We start from the raw sequence: 26,490 nt of genomic DNA, 5'->3' as shown, positions 1-26,490 counted from the left end.
ATGAACTAAATTGTAGCACTTAATGGATTAAAGAAGAGATCTTACTTCTGAGCAACAGAATACAGAGAGAAACATACGAAGTAGTCTATCAGAACCTGGTGATTTTCCACAGATTATAAAATCTAAAGTCTTCTTAAGCTCAGATAAATTAATTGGGGGTCCAACATGCTGACATCTTCTACATGGAGCCTTGGAGAGGCAGGTTGCCTAAGAAAAATTACAGTTAGACACAAGTCAGAGCACAGATTACACTGGACAGCCACTCTGTGTTTGCTCTTTGTCCGGGTGTATTAGTGGACCCTTTGATGGACTGGCACCTTGTCCAGGTTTATGTACTGCACCCAATGCCACCCTGGTAGCCCTGAATTTGCATTAAGCAGGTCTGACAGTGTGATATTAGCTTTTCTTAATATTTTTTATTTTGTCACATTCCAGACTCTGTGTTGAAGAAATAAGATGAAAATCAGTTCAAAGCCCACCTTATTCCAGTCTTCTGAATATTTTTGTGCATTTTATAAAGATCCTAAAGCCTAAAAGGGAGACTTGGTGTGTCATCAGCAACATGTTGACTCTGCTCTTGGGGATTCAATTCAAAGACGTGTCCTTCAGAACTGTTGTCATATTACGAACAGCGCATAGATAAGAAAGACAGAAGGACCAGAGCCAGGAAAGACATCTTGTGTCAGAGAAACACATTTTAAGGTGACTTTAATTATCAGGGAATACGAGATGAGCAGGGTTGCTGCAGTTGATCCCATCTGACTTTGATTTAACTTCTTGGCAGAGTTTGTTTCCTTGAAGCAAAAAGAATTGTCTTCTGTTGTCACAACATTTTTTTAAGATGAAAGTCATTCAAAACACTTTTTTTGTTTTTTTACTTTGCATAATTGTGTCGTACTGTAACAAATGTGCTGATCGATCCAGAGATGTGTAAATACAATCTTCAGTCTGTAAGGAGAGAAGCACAAATCAGTGTGAAAGTTCTTTAGTTTACAGTATTACTAAAACAATGAGCAATCCTCGAAAGACAAAACCTTCATTGTCTTCTACTTACTTACACTTTCAATTAGTGTTTAGTGGTCTTACTGAGAGTTTGTGACTGACTGAACAAAGATGGCAGCTAACAAGATACCAGGATCTTAACAAACTGAATATAGCAAAAAATAAATAAATAAAAAATAATCCATCCATTGATCCATTAACTGACATACAACACAACAATAAGAATAATGGGGGACAATTCATTGATAGTTTAACCATCTTCTGATCCCACTCATCGTATTAAGGGTGGCAGATGTACCAACTGTCTCACAAGACCACTGAACTGCGCTGTTGTCTCACAGCACGGAGCTCGAGGGTCACCACTCAGGGGCTCACAGCATCTGAGTTTATAAGATCTGCCAGTGTTGGCATTGATTTCATCCTGGTGGTCCGAATACCTTTCACAGCACAAAGACAATCATGTCAGGTGAATTGGTGTTGTTAAAGTGGACTCTGATGTGTGTGTATGCATATGCGTGTCAATGTGTGTGACTAGCGAGTGTCTTTAAAGTGGCATTTTATGAGTGTGTGAGTATGTGTGGGACCTGAGATAGATTTGCATGTCATCCTGGTTTTGCTTCAGATCCTTAAAATCAACATTAAATATAATATAATATAATATAATATAATATAATATAATATAACAGCGGTTCTTAAACTTTTTAGGTTTGCAGACCACCAGATTTGAATTTTATTTTACACGGACCACCAATTACTTGACAAAGTAATTTTAGCATTTACCATTGTTATCATGTCTATTGATCATGAGGTCTTTACGTTACGTTTTTATTCATTTTCACCTGCAATAAACATACAACGGAATTTCTCACTCTTAAACTAACAGTATATTATACTCAATTAGCAATGGCGATTGCCAGGGGTTGAAATGTCAGATATAGCTCAATGTGATGGGTGTGCCCGTTTGCTTGCACAAAGACGAGGAACATTCCGCTCGATGTTAGTGAGATTTAATCGCAGATCAGCCTCCACATCCAACTTGTTTCGATATCGTTTTGATAGCTGTGAGTGTGGAAAACCCAGGTTCACATAAATATGTGGTCGCGAAGGGCATCAGCAAGCAGATGGCTTTGTCGGCAAGCTGCGGATACTCCTTCTGGGCCTGGATCCAGAACTCAGGTAGGGGGCGCATTTTAAAATCAGCTGCCAATGTGCCATCGCAGGATAGCTCCAGCAACTGTTCTTGTTCAGAAATTGTCAGACTTTGTGGAAGTGCCCCAGTGTACACTGCAAATGGATTTCGAGCCCAGTTGTTGTTATTTACGGTCGTGGGAAAATAGATATGGAATTGTTGTTGCAAGCCTGCCAAATGTTCTTCGATATCTGATCTTGCAACATCGTCAAGAGCAAAGGTACTCTCTTTGAGGTAACTATCCAGGTTTGGAAAGGCGGAAAAATCCAATTACTGGATACAATTCTACAACCACTTCAATTTCTTCACCATTGATGCAATTTTGTCGTGGACGTCATAGATGGTGACATTTCCCTGTAACCCTCTGTTGAGATCATTCAGACGTGAAAAAATATCTGCCAGGTAAGCAAGAAGAGAAATCCATGCTGGATCATCCAAGGATGTGCGGTGTTGAAATGCATGGTCGGTGAAGAAAATCCGGACTTCTTCCCGTAACTCAAATAATCGGGTAAGGACCTTTCCTCTGGATAGCCATCTTACTTCAGTGTGCAAGAGTAATTGTAAGTGAGTACTTCCCATTTCTTGGCAAATAATATGGAATAGTCGGGATTGAAGCGGACGAGCTTTAATGTAATTCACAACTTTCACTGCCGTGTCCAAGAAATTCTTGAGGCGTGGGGGCATTTTCTTTGTTGCTAAAGCCTCTCGATGGATGCTGCAGTGGATCCAAACAACATCTGGTGCAATTTCTTTCACTCTGGCAATCAGTCCACTGTTTATTCCTGACATTCCTCTGGCACCATCAGTGCATATTCCTGCACATTTCTCCCAAGGAATGCCATTCTCATTGATGAACGAGGATAATACACCAAACACTAGCTCTGCGGTTGTGTTTGATAGTAATGGACGACAAAAAAGGAGTTTTTCCAGCACTTTCTCGTTCCAAATGTATCTGACATACATGAGAAGATTAGCCTGACTGGCAATATCTGTCGACTCATCCAATTGCAATGAGTAAAACTTGCTGTTTTTCACGCGATGCACAAGAGTCTGTTGGACATCATTTGCCGGATCAGAAATTCGAAGCGAGACAGTATCATTTGACAGTGGCACTACATTCAGTTCACTAGCAATTTTTTCGCCACACATTATTGTCACTAGTTGCTTTGCAGCGGGTAAAATTAACTCTTCTCCAATGGTGTGTGGCTTGCCTGCCTTTGCAATAAGGTTGCTCACAACGTAAGATGCTTCCAAGGCTTTCATGTTGATACTTGTAGCCTTTTTCATTATCTTCTTACCGCCTTTCAATTCAGACAGCTTACGGAGGAAATACTCTCGCAGCTTTTCCTGTACTGCTCCATGTTTTGTCTGTATATGGCACTTTAATTTTGCAGGTTTCATACATTCATTAGAAAGCACTTCATGGCACAAAACGCACTGTGGCTTTGGCTCGTTTTCATCGTCAATGCAGGTGAATCCATAGTCAATATATTTTTCATCGTATTTTCTTACCACTTTTTGTCGTTTATTTCCGTGTTTCTGACTAACACGGAGGGCATTTTTATTACCTGCACCACTTTCAGTTTCAGCAACATGGGAATTATCTGAATAGCCGTCCACGTCAGACTCACGTTGTCCTTCAATTTCTTGTTGACATTCACCGTCTTCCTGACAACTTTCTTGCATTTCTTCCTGGTCAGGTTTTCGCCTTTTCGTTGGTAAAAATCCACTTTTAAGCCACTGATCCATTGAGCATTCTTTATTCTTCCAATCTTTCCAGCAGAATATAAAATTTACATATTAAATAAAATTCAGTATCATTAAACCCTTTATCTGCAGCTCTTACCTTAACAAAGTACTCCAGCGAATTAATAAATGAACCCCTGGTAAATAAATTCACGGCAGGCTGTGTACACTATATACTGCTAGGTAAATTTCACACAGGTGCGTTATTACTAAACTTAAAATTACTAAACTGTGGATAAAACAGCCTTAAAAGTAATTGCTAGGTCTCAATAAAATTCTTTCTTGACATTACTTTTTTATTAGATTATTACTAATTAGTATTATGACACTTATAAATGTACTATAAATATTTATAAACATAAATCTTAGCTATTTTTATAAATAAATAAGAACATATTCACGGACCACCAATTAGCCTTCCACGGACCACCGGAGGGCCACGGACCACACTTTAAGAACCGCTGTAATATAATATAATATAATATAATATAATTAGAGCCCTCATTTGGCCTTTTTTTAGGTACACACTAAAGCGGTTGTTACTTGCAGTCCTGACTTTACTGTTTTCAAGTTTCTAGTGTGTTTTCACTTGCGATTGGGAGGCAGTGATTGTATGAAAGTCTCCATGTGCATCTGAAAGACATTAGAGGTTTGATAAACTCACAGTTAGTGGGATTGTTTTCAGTATTTTTATTAAATATTTGACATATAAATATTCTTCATGTTGATTTGTCTCATGAACTCTGACTTTTTCATGGCTTTTCAGTCCTAAAAAGCACCAAAGGATATTATTGTCTGGAAGCCTCCCCTTTTGGAGGGGCTATGTTGTGTTTTCACCCGAGTTATTTTGTTCTTTTTCTTTGTCTTTTTTGTTTATTTTATAGTATTGTCTTGTGTTTATACAAGTTCTGATAATATTCATGTTTGTTGTTTTTAGTGTCTCTGTTTTCTTATGTCCCATGTGACTTATGGGTGGTACCACAAGAGGCGGGGCCACTATGATGTCACCACCATGGCACATCCCCCTGACTACTTAAGGAGGTGCTGCATTAGGCGTCTCTTGTGTGAGTTTTGCTTTACATTCAAATTCCCTGTTTTTTATGTCTGATTATTTCTGCTCTGTCTTTGGATTTTGCTCACAGATTGTGTTGTTTTTTGAAGTTGTGTCCCAGGCAATGGCAACTCAGGACGGGTTCTCAGGGATTGTGCTGTGAAGTTAACAGAGTCATTTACTAATGTCTTTAATTGATCTCAGTCACAGTGCGCTGTCTCTACCTGCCTGAAGACATCCACCATAGCGCCAGTGCCAAAGCAGACTGCAGTGACCTGCCTCAGTGATTACAGGCCAGTGACAATGAAGTGTCTGGAAAGACTGGTCCTCAAGTACATCGAGGCAAGGAGAGTTTTGAGTGTCGTTTCAGTCGGTGTACCGGAATCTCAGTGTATGTGCTATGCAACAACTAAAGGGGAAATCACATCTTATCCTATGCTATCTTATCTTATTTTATCTCATCTCGTCTCGTCTCGTCTTGTCTTGCCTGTTCAGTACCCTCTTGTTCCCACCCTTTGGATTGAATTTGCTGTCTCTGATCCATTAGCTCCTACCACACACCACTAGTAAATCTTCTATCTCTGTGGCGCGTCTGGTGTCAACACTTGTTAGGACAGGCATACGACACAACACAGAAGAAGACGTTAAGAATCTTTAAGTATAGAAGAAGAAGTAAAGAACTTTTAAGTACAGAAATAACTAAAGTTTCTCAAGAAAAGCTAAGTTTAGAGAAGATACATTTTTTCTTTTTTTGCATTTTATTCTACGTGTGTAACAACTTCTTTCTTTATTCTTGTGCGGGTTATTTGCTTTTAATTTTCACTAAACATTTTTAAAACAAACTTTTGGACTGAGTGATTTCTTTCAGCATGTGTTTTACCCGTGCTTGAACTCGCTTTATACTTCGGCGGCTACAGCTGCGTTTAGCTGCAGTGTGAGCGTAGCATTTAAAGAATCGCACTTGATAAGAAAACACATTCAAAATGAAATGTGGGAAAACACAAAATATGGAAAAATTAAATTGGAGTTTTACTATAAGATATAGAGTTGTGTGTAGTTATATTAGCTCACATCACTTGAACTCCTTTTTAATTCTTAGATTAATTTTTATTTATTTTTTTTGCCGGTCACAAATTCATCCCTTGGATTTTTCTCATGTCCTCTCACAGTGTGTGCCGTCCTTTCCGTGATATGGCTATAACTCTGCTCTGAAGATCTGATTCTTATAATAATGATCTTTTTTATTCAATGAGTTCTTATTGTAAAAGAGCTCTTTCAGTTGATTTTAATTTTAATTCTAGATAAAAAAAGCAGAAACAAATCAAGGACCTGGAACTTAAAAAAGAGACGCAGAATATGAGAAGGTAATGCACAGTGCAGAGGAGTCCAACAACTGAACTCTAAGGTTCATTTTGTAATAAAGGATTGTTTTTATAAATTGCTGAAGACCCAAGCGTCTGGTCCAGGCCAAGGAGATGCCCACGTAACACCAGGCTGCGGGAGAGTGAGGGTCATTTCTGGAGGGTGGGACTGGACTGCGTGACTGCCTGGGGGGTTGCCAACCAGGATCCTGAGCTGTTTGGTCGTGTGGTGGGTGAGGCCACGTGCTGTACCAGTGCCTGCTGCCCAAACTGACCTGACCTGACCTGTTGTCTTCTAAACATGTAAGTAACCAGCTCAATAATTACTTTAATGTTTTCATCTTCTTTATTTAGTAAGCAGTAATTACTAAGTGAGAACTCAAATTAGTTGAGGCAGAAGTCCACCTGAATGACGCAGTGGCAGGTACTCAGTGCGGACCTCCATGTGAGAGTTGTGGCCGCCTGTCCTGCACATCGCTGATTATGTCTGTCGTAGTCTCTAAATGTAACATTCAGAATTGTGATGACACTCGTATTTATGCATCGGTAACTCAGAAGATGCTGACGATGCTCAGAGTTTAACATCACCGTGATGACTGGAGACTTTGTTGTCTCGTGGATGTTTGTAGCTTCACGATGATGAGACCCAGCCTGCCTCGCGTTACACTTACTCATTTGTAGTCGTTCCTCTGGTCCTGCTTCTCCGATATTCTCCTTGGCACTCTGCAGTATGAAGTCATTGATTTGTTTTCTCCACAAGTGAAGTCTGAAATACAGAAGGACAAAGTCACAGGCTGGTGATGTTCAGAGTTTTCATTTTCTTATTTTTCACAATTCATGTTTCTATTATTTTTCCTATCTGGTGGGTTACAAAAGGATGGCACCGTGTAGCGTTGTGCCACACAGGACCCAGGCCTCTACTTGATATCTATGTGGTGTGCCCTGTTTGTCAACTTAGGGTCTTCTGCTTGTGTTGCCCCCTCCATCCTAAATGGTCCTTTAGTGACTGTGCCCTCTGCTGTGAAATTCGATCTGAACCCGGACGTGTGCTCCCTGCGGCTCTCAGGAAAGACAAAGAGACACAGAAAGTGGAAAGACAAACTGCAGAGAGCACCAGTGCATCTGTCACATGTGTGTAGTTTGACTGAACCCTAAATCTCAAATTAACTGCTGCAGGTTTATGGAGGAAATGATTATCTGTATGAAGCTGAAGTCATCCAAGTGGATAACTGAGAAAATCAAACTTTCTGCCTTGAATTTGTATTTTGACAGCAAAGTCTCTGAATGTCGCTGCGTTCAATTTCTTGTATTTCTGCTGCTTTTTGATTTCTTGCACGTCTGTCGCAGTCAGAGATTCTCATGAGTTTGGACTGCAGTGCTCATTGAACTCTCACTCCGCACCTCCAGCTGATGAAAACACAACATAAACTGGACATTCGGTAGAAACTCAGGGGACGCCTTGTTTCCAGTCTGACACCAGTAAGTCATCTGGTCCAGTGCTTCAAGTGGACATACAGAAGTGTCAGTACGCCACACGTGCCATCTGAAGAGCGAGAGGCACATCAAAGAGCATCACGACACACTTTCTGTGGATCCTCTGGGAGACTCCAGGAGAGGAGAGTGTGACTGAAGAACGTCTGAGTGCCTCATTTGCAGACTGGAGATCAACGGGGGGCTCAGATGAACGTGACGAGAGGTGCTAAGCTTCAAAACGCTGCCAGTGCACATCTAAGAATGTCGATACTCAACAGCGACAAAGTGACAAGTGCTGTTACTCTATACTGGTGTCTGCACCGTGGACCTCCAGCTGTGGTCAGCTGTCCTGCGTGTCAGTGTTCATGTCTGCTGTGCTCTCTAAATGTAAAACACACAACATTTAAACATTTCTATTCAGACTTCTGAATCCCTGCAGACATTATGGATGCTCACCGTTTACCGTCAGCTTGACTGCTGCAGACTTTGCTGTCCCGTGGATGTTGGTGGCCTCACAGTGATAAGAGCCAGCGTCATTCACATTAAACGCACTGATGTGTAGATGTTCTCCTGATCCTACATGGCTGCTGTTCTCCTTCACCCAGACGTAGTTGCTGGGTGGGTTTGCTGAGGCTTTACAGTTTAAAGTCACTGATTTCCTTTCTTGTGCACAAGTGGTGGGCTCACGTGTGATGATGGCATTTTTGGGGGCATCTAAAATAAAGAACACAACAAGATTTCAGTAAGAGGCAGACATTTCCAGTCCTCACCCTTCATGAATTGTGTGTTTATTAAACTTCCTCTCAGGTGGGTTACAAAGATGCTGGTGCATCGTCATGTCAGGTAGGAGGATATCAGAAATTAGTAGATGAGAAGTTGAATTAATGGAGGAGTTCAGCACAGCGGTCAGGCCAGAGTCTGGTATCCATGCGGTGGGCCTTGAGTGTGTCGTGAACTCGGAGTTCACAGCACTGGAGTATTCCTAAGGTACTTCCACAAATGCCCGCACTGGGGGGTTTACCATCAAAGCCCAGCTAGATATGAGGCCATACATGGGCTCTATAAAGTAAAAAGTTTATTTTCACTCAAATGCTCTGTCACACTATGAAGCTCCAAAGAGCAAAAAAGGCATAAAGGAGTTGCCAGCAAAATAAATCAAAGTGAACAAAGTGTCAATACAAGAATCTGAAAATGAGGTCTAAAAGGAGAACATGGGTTCAAAAATCCACCAAACACAAAGGCATAAAAACACACAAGATGTCAGCAATATCTCAGGACATTCAAAATGAACCAAAACGGACTGTGAGAAACCCGTGAGGTTTATAGGGCAGAGGACAGTTACAGGTGGTGACCAGCACATGGCCCTGCCTCTTGGTGGACCACCGACAAAACACATGGATCAGAACAAAGGCAGCTATACACAAATAAATCAAACAATACCCCAAAGTAATAAAATACATAAGTAACGTCAAATCACTAAATGAATTCACAAAGTCAACATAAAGGACAGAATCAAACCCTGAACAAAGAAGAAATCAAAGAAAGATTTGAACTCCAACACTGGAGGGTCCCTGACTGAACCACAGCAGTGTGAGGACTTTGTGTGGTCTCCTCGTGCCCCCCTCAGTCGTGACTGTACCCTTCAGCCCAGTGCCGTGTCACTCCGTTTGACTCCTGCCATGTGCTGCCAAGATGAACAACACAGAAAATGGAAGGAGAGACGACAAAGAAAGACAAGCGGATCAGCGACATGTCCGTATTCTGACTTCTAAATATCAAGGTGAGCACTTCAGTGTGTTTGGTAACTTAGTGTGTGAATGAAGCTAAAAACAAGATGGAGAAATGGAGAAAATCAAACTTCATCGTGTGTTTCATTTTGTATGATGACAGAAAAGCCTCTCAGTTTGTCCTCATTGTATTGTTTGTATGTCTTCAGTGACACTCGTGTCATTTATCTGTCCCACTCACTGAACTCTCACTCCACACACCTCACACTGTTAAAACACTCAGAGTGCGACTCACACTGGACATCCAGTAGAAATGCTGGGGACTTCGTGACTCCAGTTTGACACCAGTAACTGCTGTTGTGTGCTAAGGAGACTCGCTGAATGACAAGCTGCGCTGAGGTTTCATACACAGGATGTCCATTTCTGTACCAGCTGAAGACCCTGTGTGGCAGACTGCAGGTTGTTGTACACCTCAGTGTCACCGTGTCATTTTCTTTCACTGTCTCTGCTGTTGCTTCAATCTTTAGACCTTCAGAAAATTAAAATTAAAAAAATTCAGTGTCTGCGCCAAGTGATTTTATTTTCATGAATTCTCTTTTCATCAGGCCTGCTTTAATTCTCATTAGTGATACAGTTTGGTGTCAATGGAGAGAAAAGAACAAAAACAAGAAACCTGTCATTGACTGTGACAGGCATGGAGTGTGTGACATCAGCGAGGACAACAAAGTGACTGTCATGTCCTCACAACAAAACAGAACTGGACAGTCGGTTTGGTGGGTTTGGGAGAAGAAAACGAAGAAGAAGGCTGAGCTGTGGGCACCTTAACATGCTGAGTGTCGAGTCGGCGGCCATCACTGGCTAGAGGGGCAAAATATTAAGAGAGTCCAACACAGGGCTGATTTAATGGAACTGAAGTGTGTGTGCAGATCAGTGACGTTAATGTGATTAAAACATCAAAGGAGAAACACCTGATAAACACATAAATAAACAAACAAGTAAATAAATAATAAAATACATTTGTGTAAATTATGAGGTGTAACTCAAGAATAAGGCCTTCAGCGGGCAGCAGGCCATCTCAGACTCACCGACTGCAGGCCACTTTATAGTCAGCCGTCATCCTAATATGAAGATCTTTGTACAAAAGGAAACACAAATGAAGTTTGTGTAAAAGTGCAAACTGCACCCCAGAATTACTGGAGTCCTTCAAACCGTTCCTGCCTTGTGGCCGACACTCCAGGGATGGCATCAGCACCCTGTGACCCTGTGGGTTAAAACACAGAAAGGCCAACAATGCAATGTAATAAAGATGGGGACACGTGGCTTAGTGCAGCCCCCTGGTGTCCTCAGAGTCCCGGGTTCAAGTTCTGACCTGGTCATTCACTCTTTATGAGGGGTCTCCATGTTGTCCCCTCAGCTGTGAGGTGACCTGGTGACTCTAAAGAGACCCCATATGAGTGACTGTGGGGATTCCTGACATGGAGTTGCTCTCCGTGCAGTGGTGGCTCCTTTTCCTCCTGACTCAGTTTAATCTGTCAGGCTGTCCTGACTGAGGAGTCGATTTATTTCTTATGTTAATCAAACTGATAGCGTAAAACAATTCTCTACTCGCATTTTAATTTTAACTAATAAGCAACCAAAAAAGGACTTTGAGATAAAAGTATGGAGAACACAGAATATGAGAAGGATGAACAGTTCTGAGGAGTCCAGCACCTGAAGCTGACAGTCAGTTTTGTATTAAAGATTGTTTGTCATAAATTCTAAAATATATTAATTTATGACTGAAGAACAGAAAGGTCGAGAGCTTCACATAACGAGTAGCTAAATGAGTCGCCAATTCTTTACTTTTCTTCTTTTCTTTGTTATTCTGTCTCAACACCAGTCCTCTAATCAGACCAGAGGCTGTCTGTCTGTCCGTCAGCCCACCATACCTGTGACTTTCAGGCCCACCTCACCCACTTCTGGAGCCTCAGGATATCCCAGCAGCACTGAACAGGAGATCAGAGTGGATGTTATTTCTTAAAAATTCATCTTCTGCTAACACTTGAGCTCCACGACTGTGTCATCGGTGGGCGGCCGTGATTATAGGGGGTCTCTGACTGGACCTGAACTCCTTCACTCAGTTGATGTCTGGCTCTCCTGCTCTGAATTGGAGTCCATGGATTCAGCCTGAGTGTGTAGCAGGAACGAGAGAAGGCCTTGTGGTTGACTGTTCACGTGTTAAAGTCCATCCAATGTCCACATTACACGTCATTACAAATAATAATCCTAAAATCTCCAGGCGTGGAGGGGACTGAGGGTGAGTGGGCTGCTCTGTGAGACACGCTGGGATTTGCACCCGCATCTCTTCTTCTTTTGGATATCATTTATTCTGAGCAAACTTAGGAGTCCCAACTGAAATATCTGAAGAGCTGCTGATGTTTGATAAGAAAGCAAAGCACAAAGCTGTGGGGGCTGCGCAAAAAATTAATTTATGAAATCAGAAATAATAATCGAGAATTTGAATTATTAGAGGAGTTCAGTGAAAGGCTTAAATCCTCCTCATTAAATCAGTTGGGTGCCTTCACTGTGGACCTCCATGGACAGATGAGGGGTCAGTTGTCCTGCACGTCAGCGCTGATGTCTTCTGTGCTCTTTAAATTTAAAACTCTCAACTTTTAGGTCATTTATGTTTGTGACTCTGGAGGACTCAGAGGATACTCACGGTTTACCACCAGGGTGACAGCTGCAGACTTTGTCATCCCGTAGATGTTTGTGACTTCACATTGATAAGACCCTGCGTCACTCACGCCAGCCCTGTTGATCTGTAGATGTTCTCCTGATCCTGGTATGCGGATGTTGTCCTTCACCCAGATGTAGGTGCCAGGCGGGTTTGCAGTGGCAGTGCAGTGTAAAGTCACAGACGTCCCTTCTTCAATACAAGTGGTGGGCGGTCCTGAGATGACAACATTCTTGGGGGCATCTAAAGTACAGGAGGACACAATTAGTGAGAAACCAAAGGTTCAGTTCTTTATTCTTCATAAATTGTGTTTTTATTAAATTTCATTTCACTTTAGTTACAGAGGATGGCACCGTGTCATGTCAGCTGGTGGTCTGCCTGACAGTGTGATGGTCATGTGGTGTGACTTGTCTGTGGACTCGGTGTCTCCCTTTATGCCCCCCCCTTAGTCCTTGGTGGTCCTTTTGTGATTTTGCCCCTCAGCTCACTGCTGTCTCACTCTCTTTACTCCCGCCATGTGCTCCTTACTGCCAGGATGAAGTGAACCTCTCAAGGAACACAAAACCCAGAAAAAAATAGAAGAAGAAACGGCACAGAATGACAAGGTGACGTGTCACATGTTCATATTTAACTTCTACATGTCGAGATAAACATTTTATTTTTTGTTAAAATTGTTAAGGTGTATGAAGCTGAAAGAGAAACAGAAATAATGAGCGCAGCAGGAATACGTGAGGAGCAGCCTGTCATTGTGCCTTAAGATGTCCACATTTTGAATTACGACAGAGAAGCCCCTCGATTTGACTGCCTTTGATTCTTTGTGTTTGTGTTTCTTCATTTTCACAAATTCACTTCCCTCAAAGTCAGACATTACTGAACCTTTTACTGCCGTCCTGATTGGACTCTCACTCCGCACACCTCACCCTGTTAAACACTCAGAGTGCGACTCACACACGACATTCAGTTGATATGCTGGGGACTTCGTGACTCCAGTCAGACACCAGTAACTGCCGTGGTCCTCGTAGGAGACTCGCTGAATGACAAGTGTCTGTGAGGTTTCTGTTAAACGTTGTCCATTTCTGTACCAGGTGAAGACCCTGTTGGTGAGGCTGCAGGTCATTGTACATGTCAGGGTCACCTCGTCATTTTCTTTCACTGTCTGTGCTGTTGCTTTAATCTTTAGACCTTCAGAAAATAAGAAAAACAAAGCAGTTCAGTGTCTGCTCCAAGTAGTTTAATTTGAGTTCATTTTGTTTTATTCAGTTATTCTTTAAATTCTCTGTACTGATGCTGTTTAGTGTTCAGAGTCAACGGAGAGAAAAGTGCAGCTGATTGTGACACTCGTGGACTGTGTGACATCAAACAAACAAACCGACTGTCATGTCGTCACAATAAACAGAATGACACAGTCGGCTTGGTGGGTTTGGAAGAAGAAAACTAAGAAGAAGTCCGAGCTGTGAGGTCACGTGATACGTAGTGAGTGTCAAGTCAGCGTCCATCACCGGCTAGCAGGCCAAAGATAAGAAGAGAGTACAATACAAGACCGATGAAGTTAATGGAACTGAACTGTGTGTGCGTTTTAGTGATATTAACGAGATTAAACCAGCAAAGAGAAACCACTTGAAAGAAATAATACAGAAAAATAATTAAATAATCAATTAGAGAGCGTTTAGAATGAGGACTAGCAGAAGAATCAGTGGGCGTCTGTCCATCTTAGGACTCACACACTCAGTCAGTGACACCTCACAACAGGTCACGTTATAGTCAGTGATGAACGTGACATGAAAACGTGAAACTAAACCGAGAAACAAACATTTAGGTGACTGAGAAACATTCAAACTGCACACAAACACAGGACTGGTGTTTGAAATGCAGGATCCTGATGTTGTTATCCATCAAATAAAACGCAGACAGACGTCTCTCATCTCACCTGTGACTGTCACCCTGACTCCCGGCACTCTAGTCCATTGTTGTCCATCTCCATCTCACACAATAATAAACTTGTAGTATCCGCTGTCTGCTGTTCTCACATCGCTGATCGTCACAGAGCACGTTTTGTTTCTGTCCCCCAAGAACTGAACTCGGTTTCTGTATCTGCTGGCCACGCTCTGCTCGTTTGTGTGATAAACGGTGTTCTTTCCATTATAAAGTTTGTTCATTTCATTAGGATCATTAAACCATATTTCATATTTCACTTTAAAATGTTCTGGATGCCAGTATGAACAACCAATCATCACCGCTGATCCTTCAGCTGCACAGATCGTCTTCGGCTCATAAGTGACCCCCCATTGACTCCGATCTGTAAAACACAAGAGATTATAAAACTGAAAGTTTCTGATTTAATTTCACTTCTTATTGAGAAGACAGTTAAAGATGCCCCAGCTGCTCTCCATATTAACTTCAATAATTTCAAAACCAAAACAAGAATATTTTTATTTATACAACATATAATGTAAATAGAGGGCGGCACGGTGGCGCTGCTGCCTCGCAGTTAGGAGACCCGGGTTCACTTCCCGGGTCCTCCCTGCGTGGAGTTTGCATGTTCTCCCCGTGTCTGCGTGGGTTTCCTCCGGGCGCTCGGTTTCCTCCCACAATCCAAAGACATGCAGGTTAGGTGGATTGGCGATTCTAAATTGGCCCTGGTGTGTTTGTATGTGTCCTGTGGTGGGTTGGCACCCTGCCCAGGATTGGTTCCTGCCTTGTGCCCTGTGTTGGCTGGGATTGGCTCCAGCAGACCCCCGTGACCCTGTCTTCGGATTCAGCGGGTTAGACAATGGATGGATGGATGGATAATGTAAATAATGCATCTTTAGGTGCTTAATATATTTATAATTCAAATTAAAGAAATAAAAATAAGACTTTATAAACACTTTCATCAATAACATCATTTCCTCAAAATAAGATAAATATCCGCTCTAAATTACTTAGATAAAGATGGCTCTTCTTTATAGTTTTCATTACAAACAGTCGGTGATGATGAGGCCCACTCAGACTGTGGCCGTTTGGTCAGTAACTCCTGGTCGATTCGCCATCAGACTCCACCAGTCCGGCCACTGAGGCTCATTAGAAGGGCAACCAAAACACAGGAGTTAGAAGATGTGAACCACGGAGAGGGGACAGAGGAGGACGGGTAAGAAAGTCCTGAAGATGTCCTGCGCAGCGGTCGTGACACACCTGATACAAGGAGCAGACTCGTGTGCTGAATCACCAACAGAACAGACAAAGAATGAACGTAAACTCACGGAGCAATATCTCAGAAATTTGTATAGAGACGGTTTAATTCTGGATATGTTTAGGAAATGAGTAAAAGAAGTCTTAGATAAAGAAGCAATAGGGCGCTGAAGACAGACAGAGAGAGACAGACAGACGGACAGAGTGGTCAAACTCGGCCCCCGGATTGATGACTGACCAGGAAGAGGAATTCTACAAGAGGTTCTTTGGGGAGTTTTTTCTTGTCTTCTTAGAGAGTCAAGTCTGAGGGGCTGTCAAAAGGCAGGGCCTGTTAAAGACCACTGTGGCATTTCTTGTGTGATTGTGGGCTATAGAAAAATAAATTGTATTGTATTGTAATTCTCTGACCATCAGTGGTAATCTGAGTAACACCAGACCTTCTTATCTGACACTGAGTATCCACAGCAGTGGCTTTAGTTTTAACCACCCATCAGCTGAGGACACGTGTCACTTATCCATACATCAGATGGCCTGTGATAACACAATATGAACGCTAAGACGGGTCTGGAGGTTGGCCTGTGTATCGTCTACAAAACAATAAAAAGTAGTAAATAGGGCTACCATATATGTCAAGAATGGACTTGAGAAGAGTGCTGACCACCATTGGTGAGCTCTGTGAGAAACAAAGCAGGGCTGTGACTGATACTTCTCAATGGTGACATGTTAAGTCAAGCATACCAGCACAGTTCATGAGGCTGCATCAACCCTTACTGGCAAGACATTAGTAGACGACGTCAGAACTAGCAAACTGGAAGTTCCTCAATCTACTGCCATATGCAGATCATTTATAACCCTGACCAGCACTGCAGGAGTACTGGGGTGGCTCAAAAACTGGACTGAAAGACTCCAGAAAGGTCACCTGAGTGTAGACGTAGCTGCAGTTGCAAAGAGAAAAACCTTCACAAGTGGTTTGCAAGTAAAATGGGCTGTCAGATGTAGAAGTAGTCAGATAATTCATCAGAATAAGACTAAGTTCATTCAACATTGGCCTGATATTTGCACATTTTAAAACAAGACGAGCACTGCCAGAGAGCAAAAACATATTGAGAAAAGTATTGAGGAGAAGGCAAACTCTGAGGAGCTGAAACAGCGTCTAGGGAACTAGTGGGAGAATTCAGCCTAAAAACACAATGAGTGAGGTTCATGTCAGAGATCTCAGAAAAACTGGAGAAGTAGCAGGAATGGGGCTGGACTGACGGGGGGTCTCTAATGTTTCTAATTATCTTCTAGAAATACTGAAGAAACTGTTTATAGCTGACATAAGATGACACTCTGAATTCTAAAATGTTGGGTGTGACCACCAGGACTCTCCAGCTACCCCAAAGACCCAAACACACCAGACACAGACACAAGTGTTGTGCAGCACACATTTATTTTAGCGTAGGAAACCTTAGCCAAGTTCCTCACACCTGCAGCACAGTACACAGTCCACAGTATAGACACACCATAAGACCTTTCTTTGCCTTTTTCACTCCACATCTTCCACCTCCACTCCCCCCACAAGTGTTGTCCTCCTCCTCCTCCTCCCGATTCCGGCTCCCTGAATGAGGGCAGGTGGCTCCTTATATTCAGAGTCCCAGGAGCACTTCTGGGTAAGGCGGGAGCCCCAATATAAAAGGGCTCAGCAGTTCCTGCAGCACCCCCTGGTGGCACCCATAGAACTCTACAGGACTGAGCCAACAAACACCGATTCTCATACTGTGGCAATCTGAGGTGCCATCGCACCCTAGGGGGGCTGCCAAATAGCAGCTATGGGGAGATAGCACCCTTCATAAGCCGTCTCTCCCTGTCCTTCCATTAAGGACACGTCATGCTGGTTAATGGCGCTGGCTGCCCTCTATCACAAGCATCACAAGGGTTAATCTAATACAAGGACCATCTCCATGCCAGCCTGTGGCGCAGTTCTATTTAGGGTGCTAAGCTCTTCATTGTGTTATCAATTGATAATTTGTGATTTATGAATGTTTTCTTTTCTTATTTCTGTGCTGATGCTGTTTACTGTCCGGTGGCAATGGACACAAAAGCACAAAAAAGAAAAATAAAAATCAGGCTGATTGTGAAGTCCATGCCTTGTGTGTCATCAGTAAGAAGGACAAACAAACAAAGCGACTGTCAGGACATCACAATAAACACAACTGGGCAGTAAGATGGGCAAGTTAAGAGAAATCAGCTATGAAAAAGTCCACCAAGTAGACTCCTTTAGCATGCTGAGTGTCAATTCAGTGTCCATCATAAGAATATGAGCAGAGTACAACCCTGGGCGAGGTTCATGGAGCTGAACTGTGCTCATGCCGTTTAGTAACATTATGAATATAACATCAAAGGGAAACCCCCAGAAATACAAACCTCCATTTTCAAGGTGTGTTAATCTGCTTCAGGTCCAGCATAAGAGCCAGGCCTTCAGTGGGCGCCAGTCCACCTGAGGACACACACACACAGTCTCACACACACAGCAGGCCAGTTTGTAGTCATTAGGTAACCTAATATAAAGACATTTGAAATATAAAACATTAAAAACAAACATTTCGGTGTACTAATCTATGCAGACTCCACATGAGGCCTGAACTCGTGTTTGAAACTCAGTGTGCTGCTTCTGTCATCCATCATGCGACCCCAAATAAAACTCAGACAGACGTCTCTTATCTCACCTGTGACTATCACGTTGACTCCTGGCACTCCAGTCCAATGTTCTCCATCAACAGATCCCTCAAATCTAAACTTGTAATATCCGCTCTCCTCTCTTCTCATGTTCCTCATCTCCACATCACAGGTCTTCTTCTTTTTGTCCCCCAAGAACTGAACTTGATATCTGTGGCTGCTGGACACTCCCTGCCCATTTCTGTGATACACCATGACGTCTTCATTACTATATGTCGCATTTTCTTTAGGACCATAAAACCACATTTCATTTTGAACAATAATGCTGTCTGGATGTCTGTATGTACATTTAATCCTCAAAGTTGATCCTTCAGGTACGCAGATCACCTGTGACTCATAAGTGACTCCCCATTGACTCAAATCTATAAAACACAAATGTTAATAAAATGTAAAGTCTTTAATTTTAGTGTAATTCATATTTATGAGACACAGATAAAGATGCCCCTGTTCATCCATATACAGGCTATCAATAATTTAATAATAATACCAATAATATGTTTTATTTATATAAGACATAATATAAACAACACACTTTTAATTTTATTATATAATTCATACAAAAGAGAGAAACAATAAGAGTAATAAACCCCCAAATAATTAATATATGTTGCATTTCCCAAATAAAACAGATAACCGTTACAAACAGCGTAAAGCACTTTGATAAAGATTGTCTTCTATAAACAGCCCATAATGTCGAGGCCCACAAACACGTTGCTTGTTTTCCCAGTAAGCCTCAGCTGATACGCCACAAGACTCAATCACTGCCAGTGCAGAGGGTCATCTGAGGCAGTCAGAAGATGAAACCAGAGAGTGTGGACAGAAGTCGTGAAGATGTCCTGGTGCAGCGGCCATGACACACTTAATAAAACAGCAGACTCAACATCTGCATGACAGGCAATGAAAGTCACACTAGTAACACTGATTGAGAAAAACTAAAATACTTCACTTGGTGGTCTTCTGAGGCAGACAAGCAAGCAGAGGGCTGCAGTTGTCCACATTAGATGATATAAACACTTTGAGTAATGTCTTAGACTCTCTCCATAGAAGATGCTATGTCTGGAGATGTTTATTAGTTGATAATACAAACTCTTAAACAAGAAGCAATATGGCTTCACAAGGAGCGAAGGAGACACAGAGAGGGAGTTCGTTTAAACTTGACTCCCAGATTGGAGACTGAAGAAGAAAAAAGTCCACTGGCCTGTCATGTTAATCAGAGTAACTGCAGACGTTCATATCTGACATGGACTACCCATGATAATGGCTTCTTGTTTTCCACCAGTTAGCTCCCAGTAGTTATCTCTTATCCAGTGCTGGATGTCAGCCTTGTCTTTGGTGGGCTGTAATAACACAAGATGATGTACCTTTTTACACAGGGGTAGCAGACGGATCGAGAATGGACTTGGGCCAAGTGCTGGGGGTCCTGCAAAGAACAAAGTATGGATCTAACTAAAACTTCTCAATGGTGACACGTTCTTCCTGACCATTAAGATAACAGATAAACCTTACCAACTTAATAACAGAAACTACAATATCTCTTAGACAAAGCCAGAGTCACCAAGTCATCAGTCAGGTCGAGCACAATCAATAGATGGCAGGATCCTCAACCTGCTGCCATAAGAAGATCATTTACAACCCTGACCAACTCTGTCTCAGTACTGTGGGAGGCTCAAGAAACAGAATAGAGGACTTCAGAAAGATCACTTGAGCCGAGATGTGACTGCAGTTGCAAAGCAGCAACCTTCTCATAGAGTTTACAAGCAAAAAGTTACTGGTGATATGGCAGCAGTCAGATAACAGCGCAGAATCAAGATGAGGTTCACTCAGCACTGGTTTAAGATTAATGAGCCTTAAAACAGCAGGAAATCTGCCACAGCAAAGACGTCTCGAGAAGACAAACGAGAAGATGACAAACTGCTGAAAGAGGAACCTTTAAGAGAGTAGCAGGCATAAGAAGTAGGGAACTAGAGGGAGAATCCTGACAATAAACCGTCCGAGTGAGGACCACAATAAAGATCAAAGACAATCAACTCAACAGAAAGGATGGAGACGTGGCAGGAATGGGCTGGAATGAGAGTGCACCATGGACCTCAAATTGGCTCTCAGATTTTTTAAATTTTGTCTGAAAATGCTGAAGAACCAGACATCATCAGAAGGCATCAGAAAAGCATAAGAAGTAGGGTTGATCATACAAATTAATTATATAAAGCAAATATCTGGGATAGCTACTGTTAGAAAGAAGGAGTGGTCCAGTCTTTTTAGGGCCTGAACCCTTATGTGGGCTAAGGGATGAACAACAGAAAGAAACAATTGGACTAAAGGGTGAGTAAATATGAGATAAAGAACACAGCTATATTAGTTAGGAAACCAGAATATTCAGAAAATTACAACAAGAAAATAATAAACACCAACACCCAAACTTAGAGTCCGCCACATTCCAAAGTCAAAGGCTATCCTGAAACTCTTCATCAATTCTGTCACCAGCTCAGCCACCACGTCCCCCTTTTTCCTCTAAATAGTCGACTCTGTGACGTCTAAAGATCAACGGCCAATTTCAGTGGTCCAGTTGTGCCTCAGCTAAAGGGCTGAATATCTCAAGAACTGCTCAATCAACAGTCGTGTTTTGTGTCTCTGTTTTGTATTTTGTTATTTGTTAACAAACTTTAAACTTATTGATCAATTAATCAAAAAATTTCCAGACAATCAGATTAACTACTAGGTTAGTAAAATTCTAGAAATCTTTTCATTCTGTTGTCCTTTTAACAGGCCAAATTTTTCTAGATTGAACTTTATAGATTTTTTTTTTAAATTTCTGAACAATTCCTGTGCTGCCCTTGGCTGGTGACATCACATTAAGAGAGGACCACCGAATCAACAAGCTAATTAAAAGGGCAGGCTCAGTTACAGGACACACTCTGGAACCCTGGAGGTCATAGAATAGGAAAGAACGAAGACAAACTGAGTGCCATTATGAACAACGCTGCACATCTTCTCTTTGACACCAACACTGAGAGCCAATGAATCATTCAGCAGAAGTCTGTCAAGAAACACAACAGGGGGCTCCTCTACACCAACAGCAATACGTTTGTATAGAACCTCACTGGGACTGGGACTGCCAAAGCAGACGTCTTCTTTCTTTTGAATATTTCTTGCGTTATAGTGTCACACACATGCAGTTAGGGGGCAGCCAAAGGGTCCAAGTGAACGTGAAATCATAAAAGATTAAAGACTGGAACGGAGCACTAATGTCTTTCTCCCTCTTTTAACAGAGCAACAGAAGATTAATCCTTCTTTTCCAACCGAATCCCAGTGGTTACCATCTCTTCTGGCTCCTCCACAGCCATGATGACGTCAATTCTGTTCTACCCTCAACTTCCATCCAGCCGCCATCATTTAAATAGTTCTGAATGTCTGTCTGTTGTTGTTGAAGGATTTTTTTCGATTTTGACCACCAAAACCAGTTTTTTGATTACTTTGCTCTCCAGACAATACACAGGGAGGCTTCCCCAGATCTTTCTCTGCATTTCAGACTTGTTATTGTGTCACAATAGTCATTCCAGTGCGTGTTCAGATATTTATTTATTTATTTACTTACTTATCTACTTATTTATGCATTTTTTAATTCTGTAAAAGCCCAAATTTCCCTTCCAGTGACAAATAAAGTTCTAGCTGTTCTTAAACGACACTCATAATCCATTAGCATTTGTACTGACGTGTGCCCAACTCCTTCAAGTCTAGTGTGACGTGTGTGACACCATAAGTGACAGAGACACTGGTGCAGATAATTCTGAAAGTGACAGGTGGCACTTTGGACTGTCCTGTCCTGGTGAAAGTGAATGTGCTGAAACTTCACACATTAAGAACAAAACACAAATGAAAAATAAAGTGACAAGCGATAATTTGACACCATAATATTTAAAACATCTCCATAGATCTTCATGCATTGTAGGCTATTGTGACTCCAGCATGGGGATGGTGGAGAAGGACAAGACACAAGGAGTGAGGATGAGGCAGGTGACAGCGAAGTCCTCCTTAGTGACTCTGGTGTTTGTCTTGTGACGTTTCGTTGATGTTCAGCTCTGCTGTAATTTGATTTAAATTTATTTTTCCCAATTTTTTATTATTCTGGCGGTGCTATTTTGTTTTATATTACGGTTGAATCTTCATTATTTTATGTTGATCATTACATGGCCTCGTTACGTCCATTACTGACCACATGATGCACATGTCATGTGATGTACCTGTCAGCCTATCATAAGATGGCCATGTGCAGCCACCATCATTCAAGTATTGGATGTCTTTACTTTCACCACAACGCCCTTTAGTGTTAGGAAAAACAAAAGTGCTCTTGTGACCTTAGACTTTTGTTATCTTTGGACAACATTCCTTTTGGCCTCGATATTTGTGTGTGTGTTTTGCTTTTGTTTCATTTTAGTTCTTCTTTACTTTGCTTGTATTTGTTTCCTGGCTCTTTTTCTGACTCTCTTCTAGCTCTTTAGCTCAGTTTCATGTGATTATCACTCAGATTCCTCCTGGCTTTCCAATCTTTGACCTCTTCTAGACTTGTTTCTGCTTTTGGCTACTTAATAGAGAGATGAACCAGGAGAGAACAACCCATAAATCTTAGAGAGAAAAAAGAATGAAAACCAGAAAGTAAAAATAGAAAACCAAAACAGTTTTACTCCAAACAAAAACCAAGAATCAAAGTCAAAAGAGAACATCCAAGACATCCTGACGACTGAGAAGACAAGAAGTCACTTTTGACAGAGATTTGAGAGTGTGTCCACAAACTTGGACACAGAAGATATACAGTCGTATTCCGTCATCTCATAAAAGTGGGGAGTCGTGACACAACATGTTATGTGACCCCCTGAGTCGCACGATTAGCAGCCATAAACAAGATGCCATGCAAAAACACACAAAATGGTGGCCGCCACAATTCAAACACAAAACAAATCAGTGCTGCAGCAACCTCACGAACATCACGACAAAATACTTTAAAAATCATAACACAAAGCTTAAAATAAAAAATGATGTGAGTACAAAAGCACAGAAATCATGAGACTAGTGTGTTAGTTTCCAGATCATGATCTCAATTGTCCATCTATTAGTAAACCACAGAGCTTATAGAATGGCAGAAATCTCCTGTCCAGCTTTGAGACCTCCAGAAGATGGCAGTGAGGACTTGTAAGAGCAAATAGGAAAGAAAAGAAAAAAGAGAAACAAATAATCTGATTGGGTAATCGATTGATGAAAGAGCTCACCATGAAGACTCATTCTGGTGTTCAGAATTCTCAAAGGTTTTGATGAAGCCGATCAAGAAGACATCATAAGAACTTAAGAAATCTGACAAACGAGAGGAGACCATTCAGTTCAACAGGCTCATTTGTTTAGCTAATAGCTAAGCTGTCCCAATTTCTCACCCTGATCCTCCTTAAAAGTTGTTAAGGTTTATGCTTGAGGTGAATGTTTGGGTAGTTTGTCCCAGATTCCCACTGTGCATAAAGAAGTGCTTCCTGACCACAGTCCTAAATGCACTTCCCCTTAATATCTGCTGGTGTCCTCCAGTATGAGATTCACCATAAAGTTGAAAGAATTCTACTGCATCTACATCATCAATGACTTTGAGAATTTTGAAAACCTGGCTTAGTTCCCCACTCAGTCTCCTCTTCTCAGACTAAACAGGTTTAATTCTCGGAGTCTGTCCCAGTAGGAGATGTCCTCAAGTCTTGGGATGCTCCTGGTTGCTTTCCTCTGCAGAGCTTCTGTGTCTTTCTTGCAGCATGTGTGACCAAAACTGAACAGAGTAGTCCAGATGTTGTCTCATGAGTGTGTAAGTTTAGTTCATTTATGTAGTTAACTCCATTTAAATAATAGCAAATAGTGGACATGAGGACAGCTAGTGGAGACCAAGTGGAAGTGCATTCAAAACAGAAAACAACAAGCAAAGCCTCACACAAAAGATTATAGAAATGTAGAACTACTTAGTGAGCCCAGGAGTTGACATGCAGACTGAGAGAGCATTTAAAATTGTCAGTTATTGACGCGCTAAACAGCCTGGATGTTCTTGTCTCATGTGGGATGCAAAGATGGACCATTTAAGAGGCTGTTGACTGAGCTCAGTGTTACAGAGATCTGGTCGAATACGTCACACTTTTAGATCTGAAATGGCAGTAAAGTGTGAGAAGCTCTGTTTGTAGATTACTGAGTTGAAGCTGTGAAAGATAAGCAGACAGCCACAACTTCTTGGTTTTTCATCAACATTTCACATTACAAATTTCATACAACTAGCTGGAAAAGGCAGAGGATTGTCAAGCAGACGTGCAAAGAGGACAAGACAATTGTGAGGAGCTGAGCAGATGAAGCCATCCTGAAAAGGCCATAAAAACACAAGAATATAAATTCAACTGGAAATGCAAGAAGAATTCAAAGAGTTAAGAAGATTATTGAGCTGATGTGACCAACTGGAGGGCATCTTGATGTCAATTAAATAACCAGGAGCACAAAAAGTTATGTACAAATGAAAAAGGACAGAAAAGGGAAGGGAACAGCGTAAAGCAGCACCATAAGCAGCAGTTAGAAGAAGCTCAGCTCAGCAGCAGAAACCACAGAGAGTCTGACATCACATTGAGCACCAAGAATGAAATGGAGTTGTAAAATAAAGTGGAGTTTTAAAAGAAGCTGGAGCTCTTCAAACAAAATGGAGTTCTGCTGAGCTTACCGTCAACACATGAAACTGTGGCCAAAAAGATCAGGAGGAGCATCTTCAGCGGTGAGACCTGAAATGAAAAAATTACATGAAGATGAGTATCGAGTTCCACCATTGTAATCTTCACCAGATATGAATGTGAGGCTCTCTGTTCACACACAGTGGTCGATGCTCCACCTTCACAGCTGTTTGGTTCAACTCAAAGGCCCATGTGCAGTGTGCACCTTCTTCTACCTGAGGTTTTCTGTGGGTGTCCCGCACATCTCAGACACTTGCATGTTAGATTCCTTACCCTTCTGGGTGGGCATCAATGTGACTTGCACTAGAAAAGCCCCCAATGTAGGGGTGGCTCCTGCCTGGCTTCTCACTCTACTGGGATCAACTCTGACTGTTGGTACAAAGGACAGGGTGGGTTGCTAAAATAGAAAATTGTGTTCAATAAATGTGCTGTCACCAGAGGCTTTTAAAATTCTATTCGTGCACCTGAACAGTCTTTGTAATTTGCTTTTCTATCATAAAGTATGCTAAGGGCTAACGTACAACATACAATTAAAAGATTAAGGTCCAGGGCAATTAATGGACACCTACATATTGGTCTGGCGTTAGCAGTGGGCACCATCACAGCTGAGGATCTGGGTGTGTGTCAATGTGAGCTGCAGTAGAAAAGCCTCCCATGCAGGGTTGGATCCTGCCTTTCTCCTCATTCTACTGGGGTCAACTCTGACCGCTGGTAGAAAGGACAGGGTGGTTTGCTGAAATAGAAGGTTGTGTTCAATAAATTAAAAATTCTATTTGTGCACCTTAACTTTCTTTGTAATTTGGCTTCCTAAGATTGAAAATATTTTATGGGCTGGCATTCAGCACACAATTAGATAGTTTAAGGACCAGGGCCACTAATGGACATCTGCACAATGGTGTGGGAATCATCACAGCTGAGGAGTATGGCGATGAACTGTGGACCACCGTGACATTAACTCATTAAGATTGAGGACGGCCTGGAGAGGAGTTTCAGTTCCACCTTTGAAATTCTGAATCCCCCTTCTTCATCTTCTTCTTCTCATTCTTCTTTTTAAAAACTGTGTCCATTGGACATATTTTATTATTTTTAAACTTGCTAATGACTTTTTTCTTATTATAAACATCCCTGTTTGAAAGTCTTTTTTCTGTCTTATTTCCAAATTTCTTTGGATGATAACAATTAGAGTATATTTCATTTAATGAAGACCTTTTAGCCAAGTTGAGCTCAATCATGTAACGCTTTCAGTTTAAGTTCATTTTTTTACAATTGGCTCACAGACACAGGACTTGAACTGGGACCCTCGTGTTTGAAGGTCTGGTGCCTCAGCCTTTAAGTCACACTGTCTGCTCCTGGTCTGGCTGATGAGGGTATGTGACTGAAAAATGGGTTCTGAAAGTCAACGGCGTCAAGTGTGTGTGGTGAAGGTCCTCGTGTTTTACAGATCTGCTTTATGTGAAATGCACACTGAGCCATGGACGGCATAAACTGATGTTCTTCTGAAGAAAAGAATTAAAATCAGAATAATCTGAAAATGGAGGCCTGTCTCTTCAATGTTCTTCAATGTTTTTAAAGCCCCTTGTCCTAAACCTCTACATCTAAGATGACAGTGAGGAC

The 26,490-nt window shown here is 41.7% G+C and overlaps 2 protein-coding genes across 2 annotated transcripts; both read right to left on the bottom strand.

The window, feature by feature from the left end:
* Positions 1-169: 169 nt before the first annotated feature.
* LOC120540127 (B-cell receptor CD22-like) lies at positions 170-14,250 on the bottom strand. Its single transcript, XM_039770622.1, has 7 exons — positions 14,193-14,250; positions 13,214-13,447; positions 12,251-12,508; positions 9,845-10,078; positions 8,279-8,536; positions 7,021-7,115; positions 170-948 (listed from the first exon to the last, which is right to left on the bottom strand). The coding sequence occupies exons 2-6, from the start codon at positions 13,380-13,382 to the stop codon at positions 7,021-7,023; spliced, it is 1,014 nt and encodes a 337-aa protein (XP_039626556.1). The 5' UTR covers positions 13,383-13,447; positions 14,193-14,250; the 3' UTR covers positions 170-948.
* LOC120540558 (zinc finger BED domain-containing protein 5-like) lies at positions 2,477-3,940 on the bottom strand. The gene has a single exon (XM_039771397.1). It carries the CDS (start codon positions 3,938-3,940, stop codon positions 2,477-2,479), a length of 1,464 nt encoding a protein of 487 aa, XP_039627331.1.
* Positions 14,251-26,490: the final 12,240 nt, after the last annotated feature.

The sequence above is a fragment of the Polypterus senegalus genome, chromosome 12, assembly GCF_016835505.1.
Source record: "Polypterus senegalus isolate Bchr_013 chromosome 12, ASM1683550v1, whole genome shotgun sequence".
Classification (NCBI taxonomy): Eukaryota; Metazoa; Chordata; class Cladistia; order Polypteriformes; family Polypteridae; genus Polypterus; species Polypterus senegalus.
Note: the sequence above shows the minus strand (reverse complement) of the source record. Positions and strands in the feature narration are given on the sequence as shown.

Excerpts from the sequence above, each read along its gene's own strand:
- LOC120540558 (XM_039771397.1), bottom strand. The coding sequence starts at position 3,940 with ATGGATCAGTGGCTTAAAAGTGGATTTTTACCAACGAAAAGGCGAAAA.
- LOC120540127 (XM_039770622.1), bottom strand. The coding sequence starts at position 13,382 with ATGACCTGCAGCCTCACCAACAGGGTCTTCACCTGGTACAGAAATGGA. Across the intron at positions 10,079-12,250 it reads TGTCACCCTGGTGGTAAACC|GTCTAAAGATTGAAGCAACA; the intron begins GTGAGTATCCTC and ends AATTTTCTGAAG. Across the intron at positions 8,537-9,844 it reads ATTTCTACTGGATGTCCAGT|ATGCCCCCAAAAATGCCATC; the intron begins GTGAGTCGCACT and ends TCTTTATTTTAG.